The 18,902-nt window shown below is 41.9% G+C and overlaps 1 protein-coding gene and 1 long non-coding RNA gene across 5 annotated transcripts in view; one reads left to right on the top strand and one right to left on the bottom strand.

Annotated features, from left to right (window-relative positions):
- The window catches only part of LOC117501571 (ectonucleotide pyrophosphatase/phosphodiesterase family member 2), an 86,604-nt gene that overhangs the window by 16,117 nt on the left and 51,585 nt on the right, over positions 1-18,902 (top strand). For all 4 annotated transcript variants that reach the window (XM_034160476.1, XM_034160479.1, XM_034160477.1 and 1 more), the window contains exons 4-6: positions 4,195-4,320; positions 4,975-5,035; positions 11,113-11,210. In XM_034160476.1, coding sequence (XP_034016367.1) covers positions 4,195-4,320; positions 4,975-5,035; positions 11,113-11,210 — 285 coding nt within the window. The remainder of the gene's footprint in view (positions 1-4,194; positions 4,321-4,974; positions 5,036-11,112; positions 11,211-18,902) is intronic.
- Positions 2,673-18,515, bottom strand: LOC117501572. The gene is made up of 3 exons (XR_004558043.1): positions 18,504-18,515; positions 11,387-11,393; positions 2,673-2,788 (listed from the first exon to the last, which is right to left on the bottom strand). It is a non-coding gene; the product is annotated as an uncharacterized LOC117501572 (long non-coding RNA).

Here is an 18,902-nt window from a genome sequence, read left to right as displayed (position 1 = left end):
GTGGAAATTTTTAAAATATTCTAGACACATTAGAAATAAACTTAAATGTTTCAAGCATTTTTTAAAATTTGGATTATTACATCCTACAGCTTCAAAAAAGCAAAGCAAAGAAAAACCTATCTCAAAATATTAAATATGTAATTGCAAGTTTGAGTAATTCACTATTTGCACAGTGTACAGTAGATATCATGTATCAGTCTGGTTCAATACACACAAACATAATCATGGGGAAGACTGCTGAATTGACAGTTGTTCAGATCAAAGCATCCATCCATCCATCCATTTTCTTCCACTTTTCCGGAGTCGGGTCGTGGGGGCAGCAGCTCAAGCAAAGCCGCCCAGACCTCCCAATCCACACACACCTCCTCCAGCTCCTCCGGGGGAACCCCAAGGCGTTCCCAAGCCAGCCAAGAGATGTAGTCCCTCCAGCGTGTCCTGGGTCTTCCCCTGGGCCTCCTCCCAATGGGACGTGCCCAGAAGACCTCTCCGGCGAGGCGTCCAGGGGGCATCCGGAAAAGATGCCCGAGCCACCTCAACTGACTCCTTTCGACGTGGAGGAGCAGCGGCTCGACTCCGAGCTCCTCCCGAGTGACCGAGCTCCTCACCCTATCTCTAAGGGAGCGCCCAGCCACCCTGCGGAGGAAACTCATCTCGGCCGCTTGTACTCGCGATCTCGTTCTTTCGGTCATGAGCCAAATCTCATGACCATAGGTGAGGATCGGAACGTAGATCGATCGGTAAATCGAGAGCTTTGCCCCCCTACTCAGCTCTCTCTTCACCACGAGGGTCTGATACAGCGACCGCATCACTGCAGATGCTGCACCGATCTGTCTATCGATCTCACGCTCCATCCATCCCTCACTCGTGAACAAGAGATACTTAAACTCCTTCACTTGAGGCTAGGACACTCCACCGACCTGAAGAGGGCAAAGCACCTTTGTCTGGTCGAGAACCATGGCCTCGGATTTGGAGGTGCTGATTTTCATCCCTGACACTTCACACTCGGCTGCAAACCGCCCCAGTGCTCGCTGAAGGTCCTGATTTGATGAAGCCAACAGAACCACATTGTCCGCAAACGGCAGAGATGAGATTCTGTGGTTCCCAAACCAGACCCCCTCTACACCCTGGCTGCGCCTAGAAATTCTGTCCATAAAAATAATGAACAGAACCGGTGACAAAGGGCAGCCCTGGCGGAGGCCAACGTGGACTGGAAACAGGTTTGACTTAACTACCGGCATTGCGAACCAAGCTCCTGCTGCGGTCGTACAGGGACCGGATAGCCCTTAGCAAAGGACCCCAGACCCCGTACTCCCGGAGCACTCCCCACAGGGCGCCCCAAAGGACACGTCGAACACCTTCTCCAGATCCACAAAACACATGTGGACTGGTTGGGTGAACTCCCATGAACCCTCAAGGACCCGATGGAGCGTGTAGAGCTCCAGTGTGCCGCGACCAGGACGAAAACCACACTGCTCCTCCTGAATCCGAGGTTCGACCATCGGTTGAATTCTCCTCTCCAGTACTCTGGAATAGACCTTACCGGGGAGGCTGAGGAGTGTGATCCCCCTATAGTTGGAACACACCCTCCGGTCCCCCTACTTAAACAGAGGGACCACCACCTTGGTCTGCCAAGCCAGAGGCACTGTCCCCGATCGCCACGCGATGCTCCAGAGGTGTGTCAGCCAAGACAGTCCCACAACATCCAGAGACTTAAGGTACTCAGGACGGATTTCATCCACCCCAGGAGCCTTGCCACCGAGGAGCTTTCTAACCACCTCTGTGACTTCGGCCTGGGTAATGGATGAGTCCACCTCTGAGTCCCCAGTCTCTGCTTCCTCTTTGGAAGATGTGACGATGGGATTGAGGAGATCCTCGAAGTACTCCTTCCACCGCCCGACAACATCCCCAGTCAGGGTCAACAGCTCCCCACCCGCACTGTAAACAGTGCGGGTGGAGAGCTGCTTCCGCCTCCTGAGGCGTCGGACGGTTTGTCAGAATCTCTTCGAGGCTGACCGATAGTCCTCCTCCATGGCCTCCCCAAACTCCTCCCAGACCCGAGTTTTTGCCTCTGCAACCACACGGGCTGCGGCACGCTTGGCCTGCCGGTACCTGTCAGCTGCCTCTGGGGTCCCACCTACCAACAAAGATAAGTAGGACTCCTTCTTCAGCTTGACGGCATCCCTTACTTCCGGTGTCCACCACCGGGTTCCGGGATTGCCGCCGCGACAGGCACCAGAGACCTTGTGACCACAGCTACGAGCGGCCACATCGACAATGGAGGTGGAGAACATGGTCCACTCGGATTCCATGTCTCCAACCTCCCCCGGGATCTGGGAGGTGGGAGTTGAAGACCTCGCTGACAGAGGGTTCCACCAGTCATTCCCAGCAGACCCTCACGATACGTTTGGGCCTGCCATGTCTGACCAGCTTCCTCCCCTCCCAGCGGATCCAACTCACCACCAGGTGGTGATCAGTCGACAGCTCTGCCCCTCTCTTCACTCGAGTGTCCGATCATGGAAAGAGGAGCGGAGGCTTGACGGTATCTGATCGTCTTCGAACCTCAGGCTTTCATTCTTGATTAATGAAAACATTCTTGGCCAATGCTTTCGCTTTTGTCCTTCTTGCGCCGCTCCAAGAATTTCACCTCTTGCGACACAAGACGAATGCCTTCGGCCATCCCTCTTAATCATGGCTCCAGTTCAGAGAACGAAAACCCACAAAATAGAACCGGAGTTCTATTCCATTATTCCTACCTGGGGTATTCAGGTGACCGGGCCTGCTTTGAACACTTTTTTCAAAGTAAACACGTGGGACACTTAGCTAAGAGCATCAAGGGGGCGCCAAGAGGAAGGGGCTGGGACAGATGGCAGCTCGCCTCGCAGCGGGCCGTCAGCTCGAATCCCAAGATCCAACTATGAGCTTTTTAACTGCAGCAATTTTTGCACACCTATCATAGCTCTCCACACATTCATATGCCATTTGGCATGAACAAATCGACCGGCCTTTGCGAATAAACAGCGGTAAAGACGACTATATCCACAATGGTTGTGAGTGCGCGTACAGTTTGTTTTCCGCCGCGATCCAAAATGATGGCTGTAACTAAGCAGAAGTGACGTAGGCCCGACCATATCTTTCTGTTCACTGTGTCCTTTCAAGTCCAAAGTCAATGCAGCCATCCACCAGGAGATTATAGAGAACTTCATGCTTTCATCTGTTGACAAGCTTTATGGAGATGATTTCCTTGTCCAGCAGGACCTAGCACCTGTCCACTGTGCCAAAACCACTAGTAAATGGTTTGCTGACCATAATATTACTGGACTTGATTGGCCCCATAGACAATACTTAGATTATCTACAGGGTATTGTCAAGAGGAAGAGGGGAGACACCAGACCCGACAATCCAGACGAGCTGAAGGGTGCTATCAAAGCAACCTGGACCTCCACAACACCTCAGCAACATCACTGATGCAGGAATTCATTCAAAATGAGACACAACCAAGTAATCAATGACAAATTAATATACTTTTCATAAGAGCCACATTTCTGTATACATCCTTTTTTTATGAAATATTCTAATATTTTGAGATGCACATTTTTTGTAGATGTAGGCTGCAATTATCAAAACAAAAATTGAAAAAAAAAAATGCTTGAAACATTTTAGTTTGTATGAAATGAGTTTCAGAAAACAACTGATAAATATTGAAGTTTTTCACTACATTCTAATTTTATGATTGTTGTTCCTGCTTTGGGGTGTTTAATTCTTACAGGAAGGTCACGGATTCCTGTCCAGTTTTAGATCATTATTTATTTATTTATTTATTTGGCTTCTGTTTCTTTCTCTCTGCCTTTCAAATGTTGGATTACTCCAAAACAAGTGATCACATTTTCATGAATCTTTGTGAAAAGGTCCGGTTGCATTTTGTGTAGACAACTCTGATCTCTGCATGTCTCTGTTGCGTTACATAATAAGCCCCACCCCTCTCTGACAGGAAACGCAGCTGGAGTAATGTGTAGATTCTAGACAGCAGGAGTCCAGATACTTTGGGTTTAAATTTTGCCTCTAGCTGGGTATTTTGTACGTTAGCAGTCCCAGATTTGTAGGAGTTTGAGGATGTTTGAGAGGAAACTCAAACCGGATCAAAAACAAATGCTGCACAGTATGACTCCTTTATGACCTTTGTGTGCCGTTTGTCAGATGGACGATTCGAGTGCATAGAGGCTCGCTGCGGCGAGGAGAGGAAGGACAACCACGCTTGTCACTGTTCAGACGATTGTATCGAGAAAGAAGACTGCTGCTCCAACTACAAGTTTGTCTGCAAAGGTACAAGAGGTCAGGTCAGGGAGCGCGCACTGCTGTGCGTCACTGCAACCTTCACACTGTAGATAGAACTGACCTCGGTATATCTGAGTCTATACCAGACTGTATCTGGGTACCAGTTCGATGGGGAGTTCATGTGACCTGCAGAACCAGGTTCTCCTCCCAGTTGGATGCATCTCTAGGAAGCGTCCTCACCAAATGCCCAAACCACCTCCAATATGACCCGGGTCACCAAGTTCCCTGTGTGAGCTCCACCCTTTTTTCTAATGATGGTGAGGAGCATAGCAAATTAATTTTTATGCAACACTTTGAAGATGCTTAAAGGGAAATGTTGCCCCATCAAATCACCATGGCAACACAAACGCATTTCCGCTCAGTGTTGCTGATGGCGGTTCTACTGTAATGACAAGTCAGCTTGTTTTTTTGCTGTTGTCATGTGAATGCAGCGTAATGCAACTTTCACTATGGCACTGATGTACTTGGCTGTTGGTCAGTATGAGTTCATACACATGTCTGATCACTTCATCAAAGTCACTTGTTTCTGAGTTGCTGCCACACGATTGGCTGGTTAGATAGTTACATTAATGTACAGGCATGCCTAATAAAATGGCTGGTGGGGAAACTGCTATTAACTTTGTGCTGTTGTGACTTTGTGAGGTGAAACATCATGGCTGCAGGAAGACTGTGAGGAGATCAAGAAGCCAGAATGTCCTGCCGGGTGAGTCCGAACCTCAACTTGCCTTTATCTTGACCGAGGTACTGAGAACGGTTCTGCAGTGTGTATATCTGCTCAAAAACAGATGTAACCTCGTAACTGTTAGAATGGCCAAAGCAGTGGGTCACCCCTTTGAGCCTGGTCTGCTTGAGGTTTCTTCCTCAATGTCATCAGAGGGAGTTTTTCCTTAGGGCCCCTTCACACATAGTATGACCAAGTACAAATCTGGGCGATTCACAGCGGAACAGCTTGTATAAGCAAGCCATGAAAATATCAAGCCGACGGCAGGCGTGAACGATGCCGCGACGGTAGTGTGTACACAGGAACACAGTGCGAGCAGCTGCTGTGAAGATAAAAAAAAAATACATGCCACCCATGGGATTCGAACCTACAATTTCCAAAAGCTCTGATTGGCAGCCAGAGACTTTACCACTAATCTACCATCACTGTCCTGTGAAAGGTGTGGGAAAATGCCTGATAACAAAAATAACACAGACATATTTAAAGATAATAAAACCACACCATATAAAAACACTGTATTTTATTGAATCCCTCTTATCAAGTGGACAATACAAGTATGAGCCATCTGTTCCTCTGTAGATGACCCATGGCCACAAACGTACAGTCATGAAATGACATGAATGAAGCAATGAGCTCTTATGTCCACATCTGCTGGCGGCATGTCCAACCGGCCCCGTGCGCATGTTCAGCCCGACACGCGTGTCTTGTGACTGCGTGCTGCAGGACAGATACCGCGTCATGTGGAACAGAGCTCACGTGGGTGATGTTACATTCAGATCGCCCGCTGTGTGTTATGATCTGACTGTCCGTTTCACCTGGGGTAGCCTGCCAATGTGTGCGCCGTGCGCGCATTCGCTGCAGCCCATTGCAACAGTGATATATGTTTTTATTTATGGCTACGTGAGGACAGCAAGCAGACACACATACACGGCACATGTGTTGCGGGGTAAGCCAACACTCTGGCACCTCACGTGTGTTGCTGTTTTGCAAAGCCACACTCGTGGGGGCACTTAGACAAATTTCACATCCAGCTCAACAATGATCACCTGCTGACTGTTGTCATGTTAACAGTTTGAATGGCTACACATTTTCCATGTGCCATGCGAGCGATGTTAGATGTTTGTGTGTGTGAGCTGGAATTTGGCTGACACCTGCCGCGAGAGGGTTTGATGGGCTCTCACAGCGCGCACTCTGTCTTTCAGCCATTGGCGTGCACAGATAGTTGTAGCAACAGGTGTACGAGGCGTTAGAGGCAGCTACGATTTTACACATTTTACATACGATTCCTGCTTCATGCGCACTTCATGCGCAATTTGACCAAAATTCACACTATGTGTGAAGGGGCCCTTAGCACTGTCACCTGTGGGCTCTACGTGTTGGTAAAGTTAGACCTTATTTGTGTGAAGCGCCTTGAGGCAGCTTTGTTGTGATTTGGCGCTATATAAATGTAAATTAAATTGAATTGAAAAGCACAATTGATCTGATTCACCTGACATTCTTACACACAGAAGCTCAGACTGCTTGAAAGATGACATCCTGGTCAGATTCTGTAATTTTTTTTAAAGATTTTTATTTATTTATTTTTTTATTAAGAAGTCTTTTGAAACATTTTGTCTCGGAGGGTGAGGGGAACATTTCTGATGGACTTGAGTAGTTTTCAGAGTGTCACAGTAGCTTAAACTTGCAGAATGAGTTGGATCAGTGTTCAAATCCAGATTTCAGATTTCTTTTTTTTTTTTTTTTGTCTTTCAGTTTATTTATACAGCATCAAATCTCCAAGAAGCTGAACTTGAGCAGGGTTTAAATCCAGAGGTGTCAAGTAACGAAGTACAAATACTTCATTACTGTACTTAAGTACACTTTTTAGGTATCTATACTTTACTCCATTACTTATTTTTCTGCCTACTTCTGACTTCTACTCAGTACATTTTCACACAAGTATCTGTACTTTCTATTCCTTACATTTTTAAAACAAACAGCCTCGTTACTTTTGGCTTCAGTTTAATGTTTATATATATATTTCACGTCATGTGCGCCTGTAATCAACTTTTCTGCAGCACGGCTTTGCTTTGAACCGTGAATCAATCCAAGCAGTGGTTCGCAGATTGAAGCAATGCTTCGACCTATTGCTTCGTTTATTCTTTCTTTCTTTCGCTTAATTTTCCCCCGCTAAAACCCTAAAGAGCCTACTTCTGTGAGTATTATTTATCTTTTCTATGTTAAACCAACCTGTTATGGTCTTCTGAAATAGTTGATAGATGTATTTTATAACTTAAAAACGGGAGCGACGCTAACGCGTTAGCATGTCTATGGCATTTTCAATGTTAAAAGTTAGCATTAAGCAGCTCTCGTCAGGTTCGGGTGCATTTGTTTTCAAATTGTAATATTTGTTAAATTTATTTTTGTTTATATATTAATAATCTAATGATTATTATATACAATTTTAGAGAGAGGCAAAAAGAACCTGAATAGAAACACAACAGAAAATATAAAAGCAACTAACAATACATACATACATAAATAAATACATACATAAATAAATAAATGTTTCCTGTGAACACCTAGTGACTCTTACACCTCCACTTCATCCCTGTCTTATTTAATGACAGTTTGTTTCGGTCAAACCATATTTTCAATGTGTTAATTTCTTTAGTTATTTCCTCCAGAACTATCTGCCAAACTAGAAAACTGCTGCATCCTAGTAAGAGCAGAATACTACTGGAATTAATTTGAATAAGGAAAATTGTTTTGTTTGTTTCCTTCACTAAATGGATGCTGCACTCACTGCAGTTTTGCATTTCAGAGCTTCTAGAATTGAAACATTTTCGTGCAGGTGGTGTTGGGGGGTAATTTGGGGTTTTGGGTCTTGGGCCACATGTAGAACGAATCAGTTTTTAAATTAAGCTTTCAATTCATATAGTGGCATCTACTTTTTTTTTTTTTTTAAAGGTTACTTTATACTTTTATACTTTAAGTAGGTTTTGGAGCACTTTTACTTGAGTAAAGAGGTCAAGTTGATACTTCAACTTTTACCAGAGTATTTTTAAACTGCAGTATCTATACTTCTACTTAAGTAACAAATGTGTGTACTTTTGACACCACTGTTTAAATCTTACCCACCCCATTTGCGAGCACATTGATGAAACCAGTCATGAAAAAAATCCCTCAGTGGGTTTGGTTTTTAATTTTGTGAAGAATCTTCAAGCAGACCAGATGCAGTTTGCTGACCATCTGCTTTGGCCAAACTAACAAAATAAAATACAGAATCCTCAGAACGTGATTGATATCACAGAAATGTTGCAGTTAAACAGCCAAAATACAGTCCAGTGTTCAGAACCTGAAAGAACAACCAGGACCCGAAGACTAAAGCCATGATTTCGTCAGTGTCAGATCAGTCATTGAATTAGGACGTTACCCCAGTTCTCATCCAAACTCCCACAAAAATGCTCCATCTTCATGGGCAAGTTCTGGGGTTCAAAAGTTCTCATGGAGATGGTATAAAATCTAAATGCAGAAGAGTCACATTCAGAAGTGATTTGTTCAGTCTAGTTCTACTTCTCCACTAATGCCTGGTGGCTTAGTGGTTTAGCACTGTTGTCTCACAGCAGGAAGGTCATAGGTTCGATTCCCACCTGTGCCCTTTCTGTGTGGAGATTGCGTGGATTTCCTCCAGGTGCTCCGGTTTCCTCCCACATTTAAAGACATGCAGGTTAGGTGAATTGGGAACTTTCTAATTGTCCAGATCTCCCTTGCAAAAGAGGTCTCGATCTCAATGGGACTAACCTGGTTAAATAAAATACCTGATTTCATAGATTTAAAATCAGATATTACTTTAATGACTGGACCGGGCTTTATTTTTTTTTAGATCTTTAAGTATACATTTGATTTTTAATCTGTATCTATGTACCTAATGTTTATCCCACAAATGTCCACTAATCTGGATTACACAGTGCAGTTACTGATTCATCTGGATTTTTATTCCTCTGTCTGTCACTGGTCAAAAGACTTGCATAGACTTTGAGAGCTGATTTTTTATCATTTTAGGGTGCTGAATCTAAATCTGAGCTCAGATTTCCTCTATCACATCATGTATTTTTATTTTTTTTTGCAATCTGCATGTTCCATATTGATGGATTATTCATTCATTCATTTATTTATTTCATTCATTTAAAAGAAAAAAAAACAGAAAAGCAGAAATAAAGCATCTCCATTACCAGAATGAAAAGGAGCAGAGAGAAGAACAAGTCTTATATTTTCTGCCCCTTTTTACAATACAATCTTTCAATATCCAGCGTCATTTTTCAACATTATTTAACAGATTGTATTTCTTTAATTTGTCACATACCACTGACTTATTTCATAATTATGACCATTATTAAATAGATTACATCTCTGACAGGTTACATTTTTAAACTTAAAACATTTTATACATTATTAACAAATTACATTTTTTTTTTTTTACTTCCTTACAGCCCACTAACTTATTTTATAGTTTCATACTTACTTAATACATCTAGTTTAATACGTTTTTTAAATAATTTAAACGACCTTAATTCTTTAATTTCTTTGTTGAGATTGTTCCATAATTTTACACCATTTACTGCAATACTCCGTTCTTTTACTCTGGTTCTGTATCTTGGTTTTCTAAAGACTTATATTCCTTTCAGTTTATAACTACTTACTCTTTTCTCAAACATATTTTGAATGTTTGTTGGTAAAGCATTTTTATTAGCTTGGTACATTGTTTGTAATATTTTCAATTCGACCAAATCACGAAATTTAAGTACCCTGTACTTAATGAACAATGGATTAGATGGATCTCTAAAACCACTGTTGCTAATCACCCTTAAAGCCCTTTTCTGCAGAATAAACAAAGGTTGTATATAAGTTGTATATGTTGATTCCCAGATTTCTACACAATAAGTTAAATATGGGAAAATTAATGAATTGTACAATGTTAATAAACCATAACTATTTAATGAATATTTTACTTTATGCAAAACAGCAATGGCTTTCGCTATTTTTCCTTTTATGTAATTTATGTGTGACTTCCATGTAAGATCTTCATCAATTATGACTCCTAAAAATTTCATTTCTTTTACCCTTTGTATATCCATTCCATCTATTTGTAATGACACGTTATTTTTTTTTTGCTCTGTCATTAAACAATATGAAATTTGTCTTATTAATATTTAGTGACAGTCTGTTTATATCAAACCAATGCTTAACCTTTTCCAATTCTGTTTTTATCACTTGTGCTACTTCCTGTATATATGATCCAGAGTAAAACAGCATTGTATCCTCAGCAAATAAAATGCTACCAAGCACATTAGATACATTCACAAAATCATTGATATACAAAATAAACAGTTTGGGTCCAAGTACTGATCCTTGTGGTACTCCATAAGCAATATTACACAATTCTGATTTGATATTATTTATCTGAACAAACTGTTTTCTGTTTTCTAAGTAGCTTTTTACCCACTATGCAAAAGTTGCTCATTCACTTATGCCTTTGAAGTGACTACCCATGCAGAAAATCAGCTTCAAAAGCATAGTTTTTAAACCATATTTACAAAATTTGAAAAACAGCCATAGCCTAATATTATTTACAACATCCAAGAGGTGTGCAAGACTGCAGCTTTTGCTTCAATGCTTGATACGAGAAATATGTTTTCATATCTCAAAACGTGATTGGCAAAAACAACACCAGATTTGAATTCAACGCCCCCAAATGACCCAAAATCCATTGAAAAACATGCAAGAAAAATTGTGTTGAACAATGTTACGCTTATTAAAGAAAGAGGAGGAAGCCACAAAGGTCTGGCTGTGGATCATTTTCTGCTATCTTTTATAAACTTGCATATTAACTTCTAATCCACTGATTATGATGAAACCTGACCCGATCAACATGTGAACTTTTGTGGCAGTCTGGATCAGGATCTGTTCCAGTGAAATGTGTATATATTCAGAGTTACAAATAGAACGGCACAAATGCAGTCGTGTTTCAAATTCAAATGCTTTGTTTTTTAAAATGTGTTTCTGTCATGTGTCCTCAGCTTCATCCGTCCTCCTCTCATCATGCTGTCTGTGGACGGCTTTAGGGCATCCTACCTGAAGAAGGGAAAATCTGTCATGCCCAACATCGAAAAACTCAGTAAAAAGACAAAACTCACTCACTCCTACATGATAAGAACTCTGTCGTTTAGACACTGATGAACATTTGTTCCATCACAGACAGCTTTGACTTTATACATCTTAAGCCAGCCAATCACTACACGATGAGATGCTATTATAACCATAAGAACAGTGTATATGTTACGCTGTCTGCACTTCTAATCTGTGCCACGTAGCAAAGGATGATGGTGGAAGCTGCACAGAGCTCTGGAGTGATACAGAGGAAAAAATACATAATGAGGCCATGTGTTGATACATAAAGTGCCTTAAATGCTACTGTGTGCGCACAACATACATTTTGTTAGCATGATGTAATATATGTGTTTCCACATTTCCTTTATATATATACAACCCCTGGCAAAAATTATGGAATCACCGGCCTTGGAGGATGTTCATTCAGTTGTTTAATTTTGTAGAAAAAAAGCAGATCACAGACATGACACAAAACTAAAGTCATTTCAAATGGCAACTTTCTGGCTTTAAGAAACACTATAAGAAATCAAGAAAGAAAGATTGTGGCAGTCAGTAACGGTTACTTTTTTAGACCAAGCAGAGGAAAAAATGTGGAATCACTCAATTCTGAGGAAAAAATTATGGAATCATCCTGTAAATTTTCATCCCCAAAACTAACACCTGCATCATATCAGATCTGCTCGTTAGTCTGCATCTAAAAAGGAGTGAACACACCTTGGAGAGCTGTTGCACCAAGTGGACTGACATGAATCATGGCTCCAACACAAGAGATGTCAATTGAAACAAAGGAGAGGATTATCAAACTCTTAAAAGAGAGTAAATCATCACGCAATGTTGCAAAAGATGTTGGTTGTTCACAGTCAGCTGTGTCTAAACTCTGGACCAAATACAAACAACATGGGAAGGTTGTTAAAGGCAAACATACTGGTAGACCAAGGAAGACATCAAAGCGTCAAGACAGAAAACTGAAAGCAATATGTCTCAAAAATCGAAAAATGTACAACAAAACAAATGAGGAACGAATGGGAGGAAACTGGAGTCAACGTCTGTGACCGAACTGTAAGAAACCGCCTAAAGGAAATGGGATTTACATACAGAAAAGCTAAACGAAAGGCATCATTAACACCTAAACAGAAAAAAACAAGGTTACAATGGGCTAAGGAAAAGCAATTGTGGACTGTGGATGACTGGATGAAAGTCATATTCAGTGATGAATCTCGAATCTGCATTGGGCAAGGTGATGATGCTGGAACTTTTGTTTGGTGCCTTTCCAATGAGATTTATAAAGATGACTGCCTGAAGAGAACATGTAAATTTCCACAGTCATTGATGATATGGGGCTGCATGTCAGGTAAAGGCACTGGGGAGATGGCTGTCATTACATCATCAATAAATGCACAAGTTTATGTTGATATTTTGGACAATTGAAAGGATGTTTTGGGATGATGAAATCATTTTTCAAGATGATAATGCATCTTGCCATTGAGCAAAAACTGCAAAAACATTCCTTGCAAAAAGACACATAGGGTCAATGTCATGGCATAGGGTCAATGTCAATGAGCAGATCTGATTTGATGTAGGTGTTAATTTGGGGGATGAAAATTTACAGGGTGATTCCATAGTTTTTTTCTCAGAATTGAGTGATTCCATATTTTTTTCCTCTGCTTGGTCTACAAAAGTAACCGTTACTGACTGCCACAATCTTTTTTCTTGATTTCTTATAGTGTTTCTTAAAGCCAGAAAGTTGCCGCCATTTGAAATGACTTTAGTTTTGTGTCATGTCTGTGATCTGCTTTTTTTCTACAAAATTGAACATCCTCTGAGGTCGGTGATTCCATAATTTTTGCCAGGGGTTGTGTATATATATATATATATATATATATATATATATATAATTTCACCCCCTGTCAGTTTTGCAGGTTTTCCCACCTACAAATAATGTTGAGGTCTGTAATTTTTATTGTTGGTACACTTCAACTGTGAAAGACAGAATCTAAAAAAAAAAAACAGAAAATCACATTGTATGATTTTTAAATAATTCATTTGCATTTTATTGCATAAAATAAGTATTTGACCCCCTACCAACCAGTAAGAATTCTGGCTCTCACAGACCTGTTAATTTTTCTTTAAGAAGCCCTCTTATTCTGCACTCTTTACCTGTATTATCTGCACCTGTTTGAACTTGTTACATGTATAAAAGACACCTGTTCACACACTCAATCAATCACACTCCAACCTGTCGACCATAGCCAAGACCAAAGAGCTGTCTAAGGACACCAGGGACAAAACTGTAGACCTGCACAAGGCTGGGATGGACTACAGGACAACAGGCAAGCAGCTTGGTAGAAGACAACAACTGTTATGATTATTTATTAGAAAGTGGAAGAAACACAAGATGACTGTCAATCTCCCTCCGTCTGGAATTCCATGCAAGATCTCACTTTGTGGGGTAAGGATGATTCTGAGAAAGTTCAGAACTACACAGGAGGACCTGATCAATGACCTGAAGAGAGCTGGGACCACAGTCACAAAGATTACATTAGTAACACATGATGCTGTCATGGTTTAAAATCCTGCAGGGCAGCAAGGTCCCCCTGCTCAAGCCAGCACCCGTCCAGGCCCGTTTGAAGTTCACCAGTGACCATCTGGATGATCCAGAGGAGCCATGGGAGAAGGTCATGTGGTCAGATGAGACCAAAATAGAGCTTTTTGGAATCAACTCCAGTTACCATGTTTAGAGGATGAGAACAACCCCAAGAAAACCATCCCAACCGTGAAGCATGGGGGTGGAAACATCATACTCTGGGGGTGCTCTTCTGCAAAGGGGACAGGACGACTGCACCGTATTGAAGGGAGGATGGATGGGGTCATGTATTGCGAGATTTTGGTAAACAACCTCCTTCCCTCAGTAAGAGCATTGAAGGGTCATGGCTGGGTCTTCCAGCATGACAATGACCCCAAACACACAGCCAGGGCAACTAAGGAGGGGCTCCGTAAGAAGCATTTCAAGGTCCTGGAGTGGCCTGGCCAGTCTCCAGACCTGAACTCAATAGAAAATCTTTGGAGAGAGCTGAAACTCCAAACCTGAAAGATTTGGAGAAGATCTGTATGGAGGAGTGGACCAAAATCCCTGCTGCAGTGTGTGAAAACTTGGTCAACAACTACAGGAAACATCTGACCTCTGTAACTGCAAACAAAGGCTACTGTACCAGTTGTTAAGCTCTGTTTTTCTAGGGGGTCAAATAATTATTTTATGCAATAAAATGCAAATTAATTATTTAAAAATCATGCTGTTGAGAAAGTGAATGCACGGACCCATGCCAGGGGGCGTAAATGAACGGTCAATAGGAATTCCAAATAAATAATTTATTCTGCAAATGTGCAACAACACTTAAATATGCTTTTAGACAGTCAGTCCAAAACGGTGACACGTGGGCAGGCCCAAGGGTAGGAGACGCCTATCCAGAGAAGAGCCAGAACCCACGAAGTTCCACTGCCGACGGAGACCTGCAATAATACACCAGAACCGCCAAGTCCTGATTCCCCAGGTGGCCACCGCTCCAGGCTGTCAGACCCGGTACTGCTGGCAGGAACAAAACAGGTTAATCTGGGTGTGTGTATACCCAGCAAACAGTCGTGGGATGTGTTGTTGTGTAGCAGACTCTGTCCAAGGCAAATTTCTCCTTAGGGAGACAAATAAAGACACTTTGACTTTGAGTCAGTAACTCACAGAAATCCTCCTGAAGGAATAAATCCTGATACTCCCAGAGTGCAGAGGAAAACTGGAGGACGTGCAGTGTCAGTTGTTATACTTAATAAATCAGAAGTTAGGAGTGGAGACGCCAACTCCTCCAATTTCCACAAACTCGGCTACAAGCTGCAAGTATAAGTCACAACTGCGAAGACTTCAGTTACAATGAATGTGCGTACGGCACAAAACGGCTGAGTAGGTTTACCTGTATGGTAAGCTGATAACTCGGCAGAGTAGTGGTGTCTCTCCCAGGCTTTTATAGATGAGATGATGATGAGTTTAGATGACTGACAGCTGATACGGTGCACCTGGTGGATCCACCTGGCCAGTGCGCCCTCTGGTGCCTGAAACCTGCCAACAGGCAGGCGCCCTCTGGTGGTGGGCCAGCAGTACCTCCTCTTTGGCGGCCCACACAACATGTGATTTACTGGATTTGTTTTTTTTTTTTTTTTAGACTCTGTCTCTCACAGTTGAAGTGTACCTACGATAAAAATTACAGACTTCTGCATTCTTTGTACGTGGGAAAACCTGAAAAACTGACAGGGGGATCTTCCCCACTGTGTATTATATATATATATACAGTGATGCCGGTAACGCGTTACTTAGTAACGCGTTACTCTAATCTGACCACTTTTTTTAGTAACGAGTAATCTAACGCGTTAATCTTTCCAAGTCAGTAATCAGATTAAAGTTACTTCTCCATGTCACTGTGCGTTACTATTATTTTTCATTGTGGGTCCATAGCAGCATTAAACTTGGTCCGTGGGCAGGAGGTCGGGGTTCGACTGAACTGCCCACTTTCAGCGAGCTGTGAGCTTTTCATCTGCGGTTTTTTGCAGCTGCTCGACTCGTCCTCACCTCTTAAAGGGCGGTGATCAGCACACCTGCACTGAGCTTTACGAAGACATTTTTATACTTTTTTCCTCCTTTATTTAGAATTCTGAGCTGAGCCGCTCCGTATCGTCTCGTTAAAAACAGCTGATCCTCCGCGACGCGTCAACAACTAACACTATTTTCCACTCAAATGCACCTAAACTCTCTTTCTGAGGACCACATGATGTGAAAACGCAATAAAACTTTCTTACCTGTAAATCTGGTCCTGTTTTCTGCATAAATAAATGTTATCCATTCTTTGTGCTCAAACGCCAAAGCAGGGGCGAATCCAGATGGAATGGGGGCGTGGAGGAGGGATGTGCCCCCCCACAACACCCCTAGATTAAAGGTCCAGTTTTGAAGCTGTTTTTTACTACAACTACTAATATTGCTTAAAATAATAATAATTTCGACAAGTAAAATGTTTAGAGAGAATTTAAATGTTAGAAAAATGTTAGAATTTAATAGTTACATTTATAAACAATGTAGGTTTGAAATTGCAAGTTTTACTGTTACAGTGCTGTCAACAGTTAAATATGAGGTCAAGAAAGAGGTCTTTATTTTACTTTTTATAAAACAAGTATTTATTTTCATTGAAGTCAAGAAAGGGTGACTATAAAGTGAGTTTTGGCAAAACAGGTATCATTGTCATGTTGACGTGGGTTGTTGTCGACAGCTGGGAAAGTAACTAAAAAAGTAACTAGTAATCTAACTTAGTTACTTTTACAATTGAGTAATCAGTAAAGTAACTAAGTTACTTTTTCAAGGAGTAATCAGTAATTGGATTACTTTTTCAAAGTAACTGTGGCAACACTGTATATATACATATATATATATATATATATATATATGTGTGTGTGTGTGTGTGTGTGTATGTATTCTGAAGTATAATTCGAAAGTTTTTTGTTTAGTTTTTTAGTAGCTTGGGAGATCCTGCGACTTATATACACTTCAGTGTTACATATATACTAAAACATCACACATGCATTTAATAATAAGAATAATTATAATGGCAATTTGTATGGGACTTAACCAGGAATCAAAGCAGTAAAAAAATAAACTCATAATAAAAGTATAAATGCCAATAATAAAAAAAAATACATGACAGCAAATCCCAAATTAAAAAGGTTATTATATATTTCTCCCCAAAAAATTCTTTATTTTTATTTATATTGTGCCAAATCACAACAAGGCTGCCTCAAGGCACTTCACACAAGTAAGGTCTAACCTTACCAACCCCTCTGAGCAAGTGCACAGGCGAGAGTGGTAAGGAAAAAACTTCCTTTGGTGATAAAATGAGGAAGAAACCTCAAGGAGACCAGACTCAGAGGGGTGACATACTGCTTAGACCATTCTAACAGTTATAACAAAATAAAAGAAACACTTTTTAATCAGAGTATAGCATCAAGTCAGTTCAGCTTCAGGAATATTGATCTGGTCAGTAGCAGAGGGGGTGGTAAATGTCTCTGACTGACTTATACAACTTATATGACTTATAATCACGATGGAGCAACTTGTATGTTGGTTTTTCCTTTTCGAGAGGCATTTTTTAATATGTGCGACTTATACTCCAAAAAAATAAAAAATACGTAATTTGTGCATTGTGCCATTTTGAGTGCACTCAGAGCACATTGAGAATGACGCTGAGTGTGTTGTGAAAGTGTAGTGACACGGACCCACAACAGGGGGGCGTAAATGAATGGACAATGAATGAGCCGAAAATAGAACACTTTACTGTTGTGAATGTGCACAACGAAATACAGACGGTTACAGAATTTGTATGCAGTCAATCTACAGAGGTGACGTGTGGGCAGGCTCGAGGATAGAAGACGTCCGTCCAGAGAAGAACCGGATCCCACACGATTTCCACTGCCACCGAACCCGGAGGATACTGGAGCCGCCAAATCCCGAGTCCCCAGGTGGCCACCGTCTCCGGCTGTCGGATCTGGTACTGCTGGCAGGAAGCAGAAACAGTTAGGTGTGGGTGTGTGCACACCCAGTAACACAGTCAGTCAAGCAGGTGGGAATTTGCACCTCCACCTCCGCAATACTGAACACAGTCAATCCGCTACACTCGACCAGTTGCTTGTCTTACGAGTCGTGAAGGGTGTGATCCCACACCCTGCCGTCGACGACTGAATCAGCCTCCCGCTGACACAAGCAAACAGGTCCTTCTGAAAAGATTAAGCAAATGATTACGTGCAATACAGCACAGTTAAACGGCTTAGAGTTTACCTCAAATGGTAGGTGATATCTCGGCAGTGGGGTGGAGATGTCGTCCGGCTTTTATGGAGCGGTTGATGAAGTGGAGATGAGTGACAGCTGTCATGAGTTGATGAGTGACAGCTGTCACTCCCGGATGTTCCCGTGAGGCGGCAGCGCCCTCTCGTGCCTGAAGCCCGCACTTCAGGCAGGGCGCCCTCTGGTGGTGGTAGGCCAGCAGTACCTCCTCTTCAGCGGCCCACACAACAGAGTGACAGATATTACAATTGTGTGCTAGAGTGGATAATATACACATAAATACAAATATGTAAATTCTTGACCATAGAATAGATTTTGTTTACTCAGAGAAATACATGCATTACAGATAATGGAAAAAATGTCTTAGCCATATGTGCTGGGGTACAGAAACATAAAAATACAATTGATTTAGACTCTTGAGTCCTGCAGCCTTACTTTTTTCCCCTTTCTATTACCACTCCGAGCCTCCATGGGCGTGGACTGTTTCATGTGCACATCTTGGAAGTTTGGTCATTTTCAAGGCATGCAGCTTTTGCCTGTCTTTTGGTTGATCCCATTCAGGGTTCCAACAATGGAAACATACACTTCCACCTCACACATATTCGTTATGGAAGTGTGGTTGACTTTGGCCACAGTGAGTCTCCCATTATAGCTGTATCACATGCAAATGTGTAGTGTGTGCACCCCTGTGTGCCCCTATGTACCACTCTGCCTGTAATAACATGTTTGTAACACAGTGCATTACACGTCATAATGTCACATGGGAAATACCGGTTTTACAGATGCTCAAGGTGCCGCAAAGTGGTGTGATCTGTGCAACAGACAAGAATTCAT

The sequence above is a fragment of the Thalassophryne amazonica genome, chromosome 20 (genome assembly GCF_902500255.1).
Source record: "Thalassophryne amazonica chromosome 20, fThaAma1.1, whole genome shotgun sequence".
Classification (NCBI taxonomy): domain Eukaryota; kingdom Metazoa; phylum Chordata; class Actinopteri; order Batrachoidiformes; family Batrachoididae; genus Thalassophryne; species Thalassophryne amazonica.
This window is presented reverse-complemented; position numbering and strand designations above follow the sequence as displayed.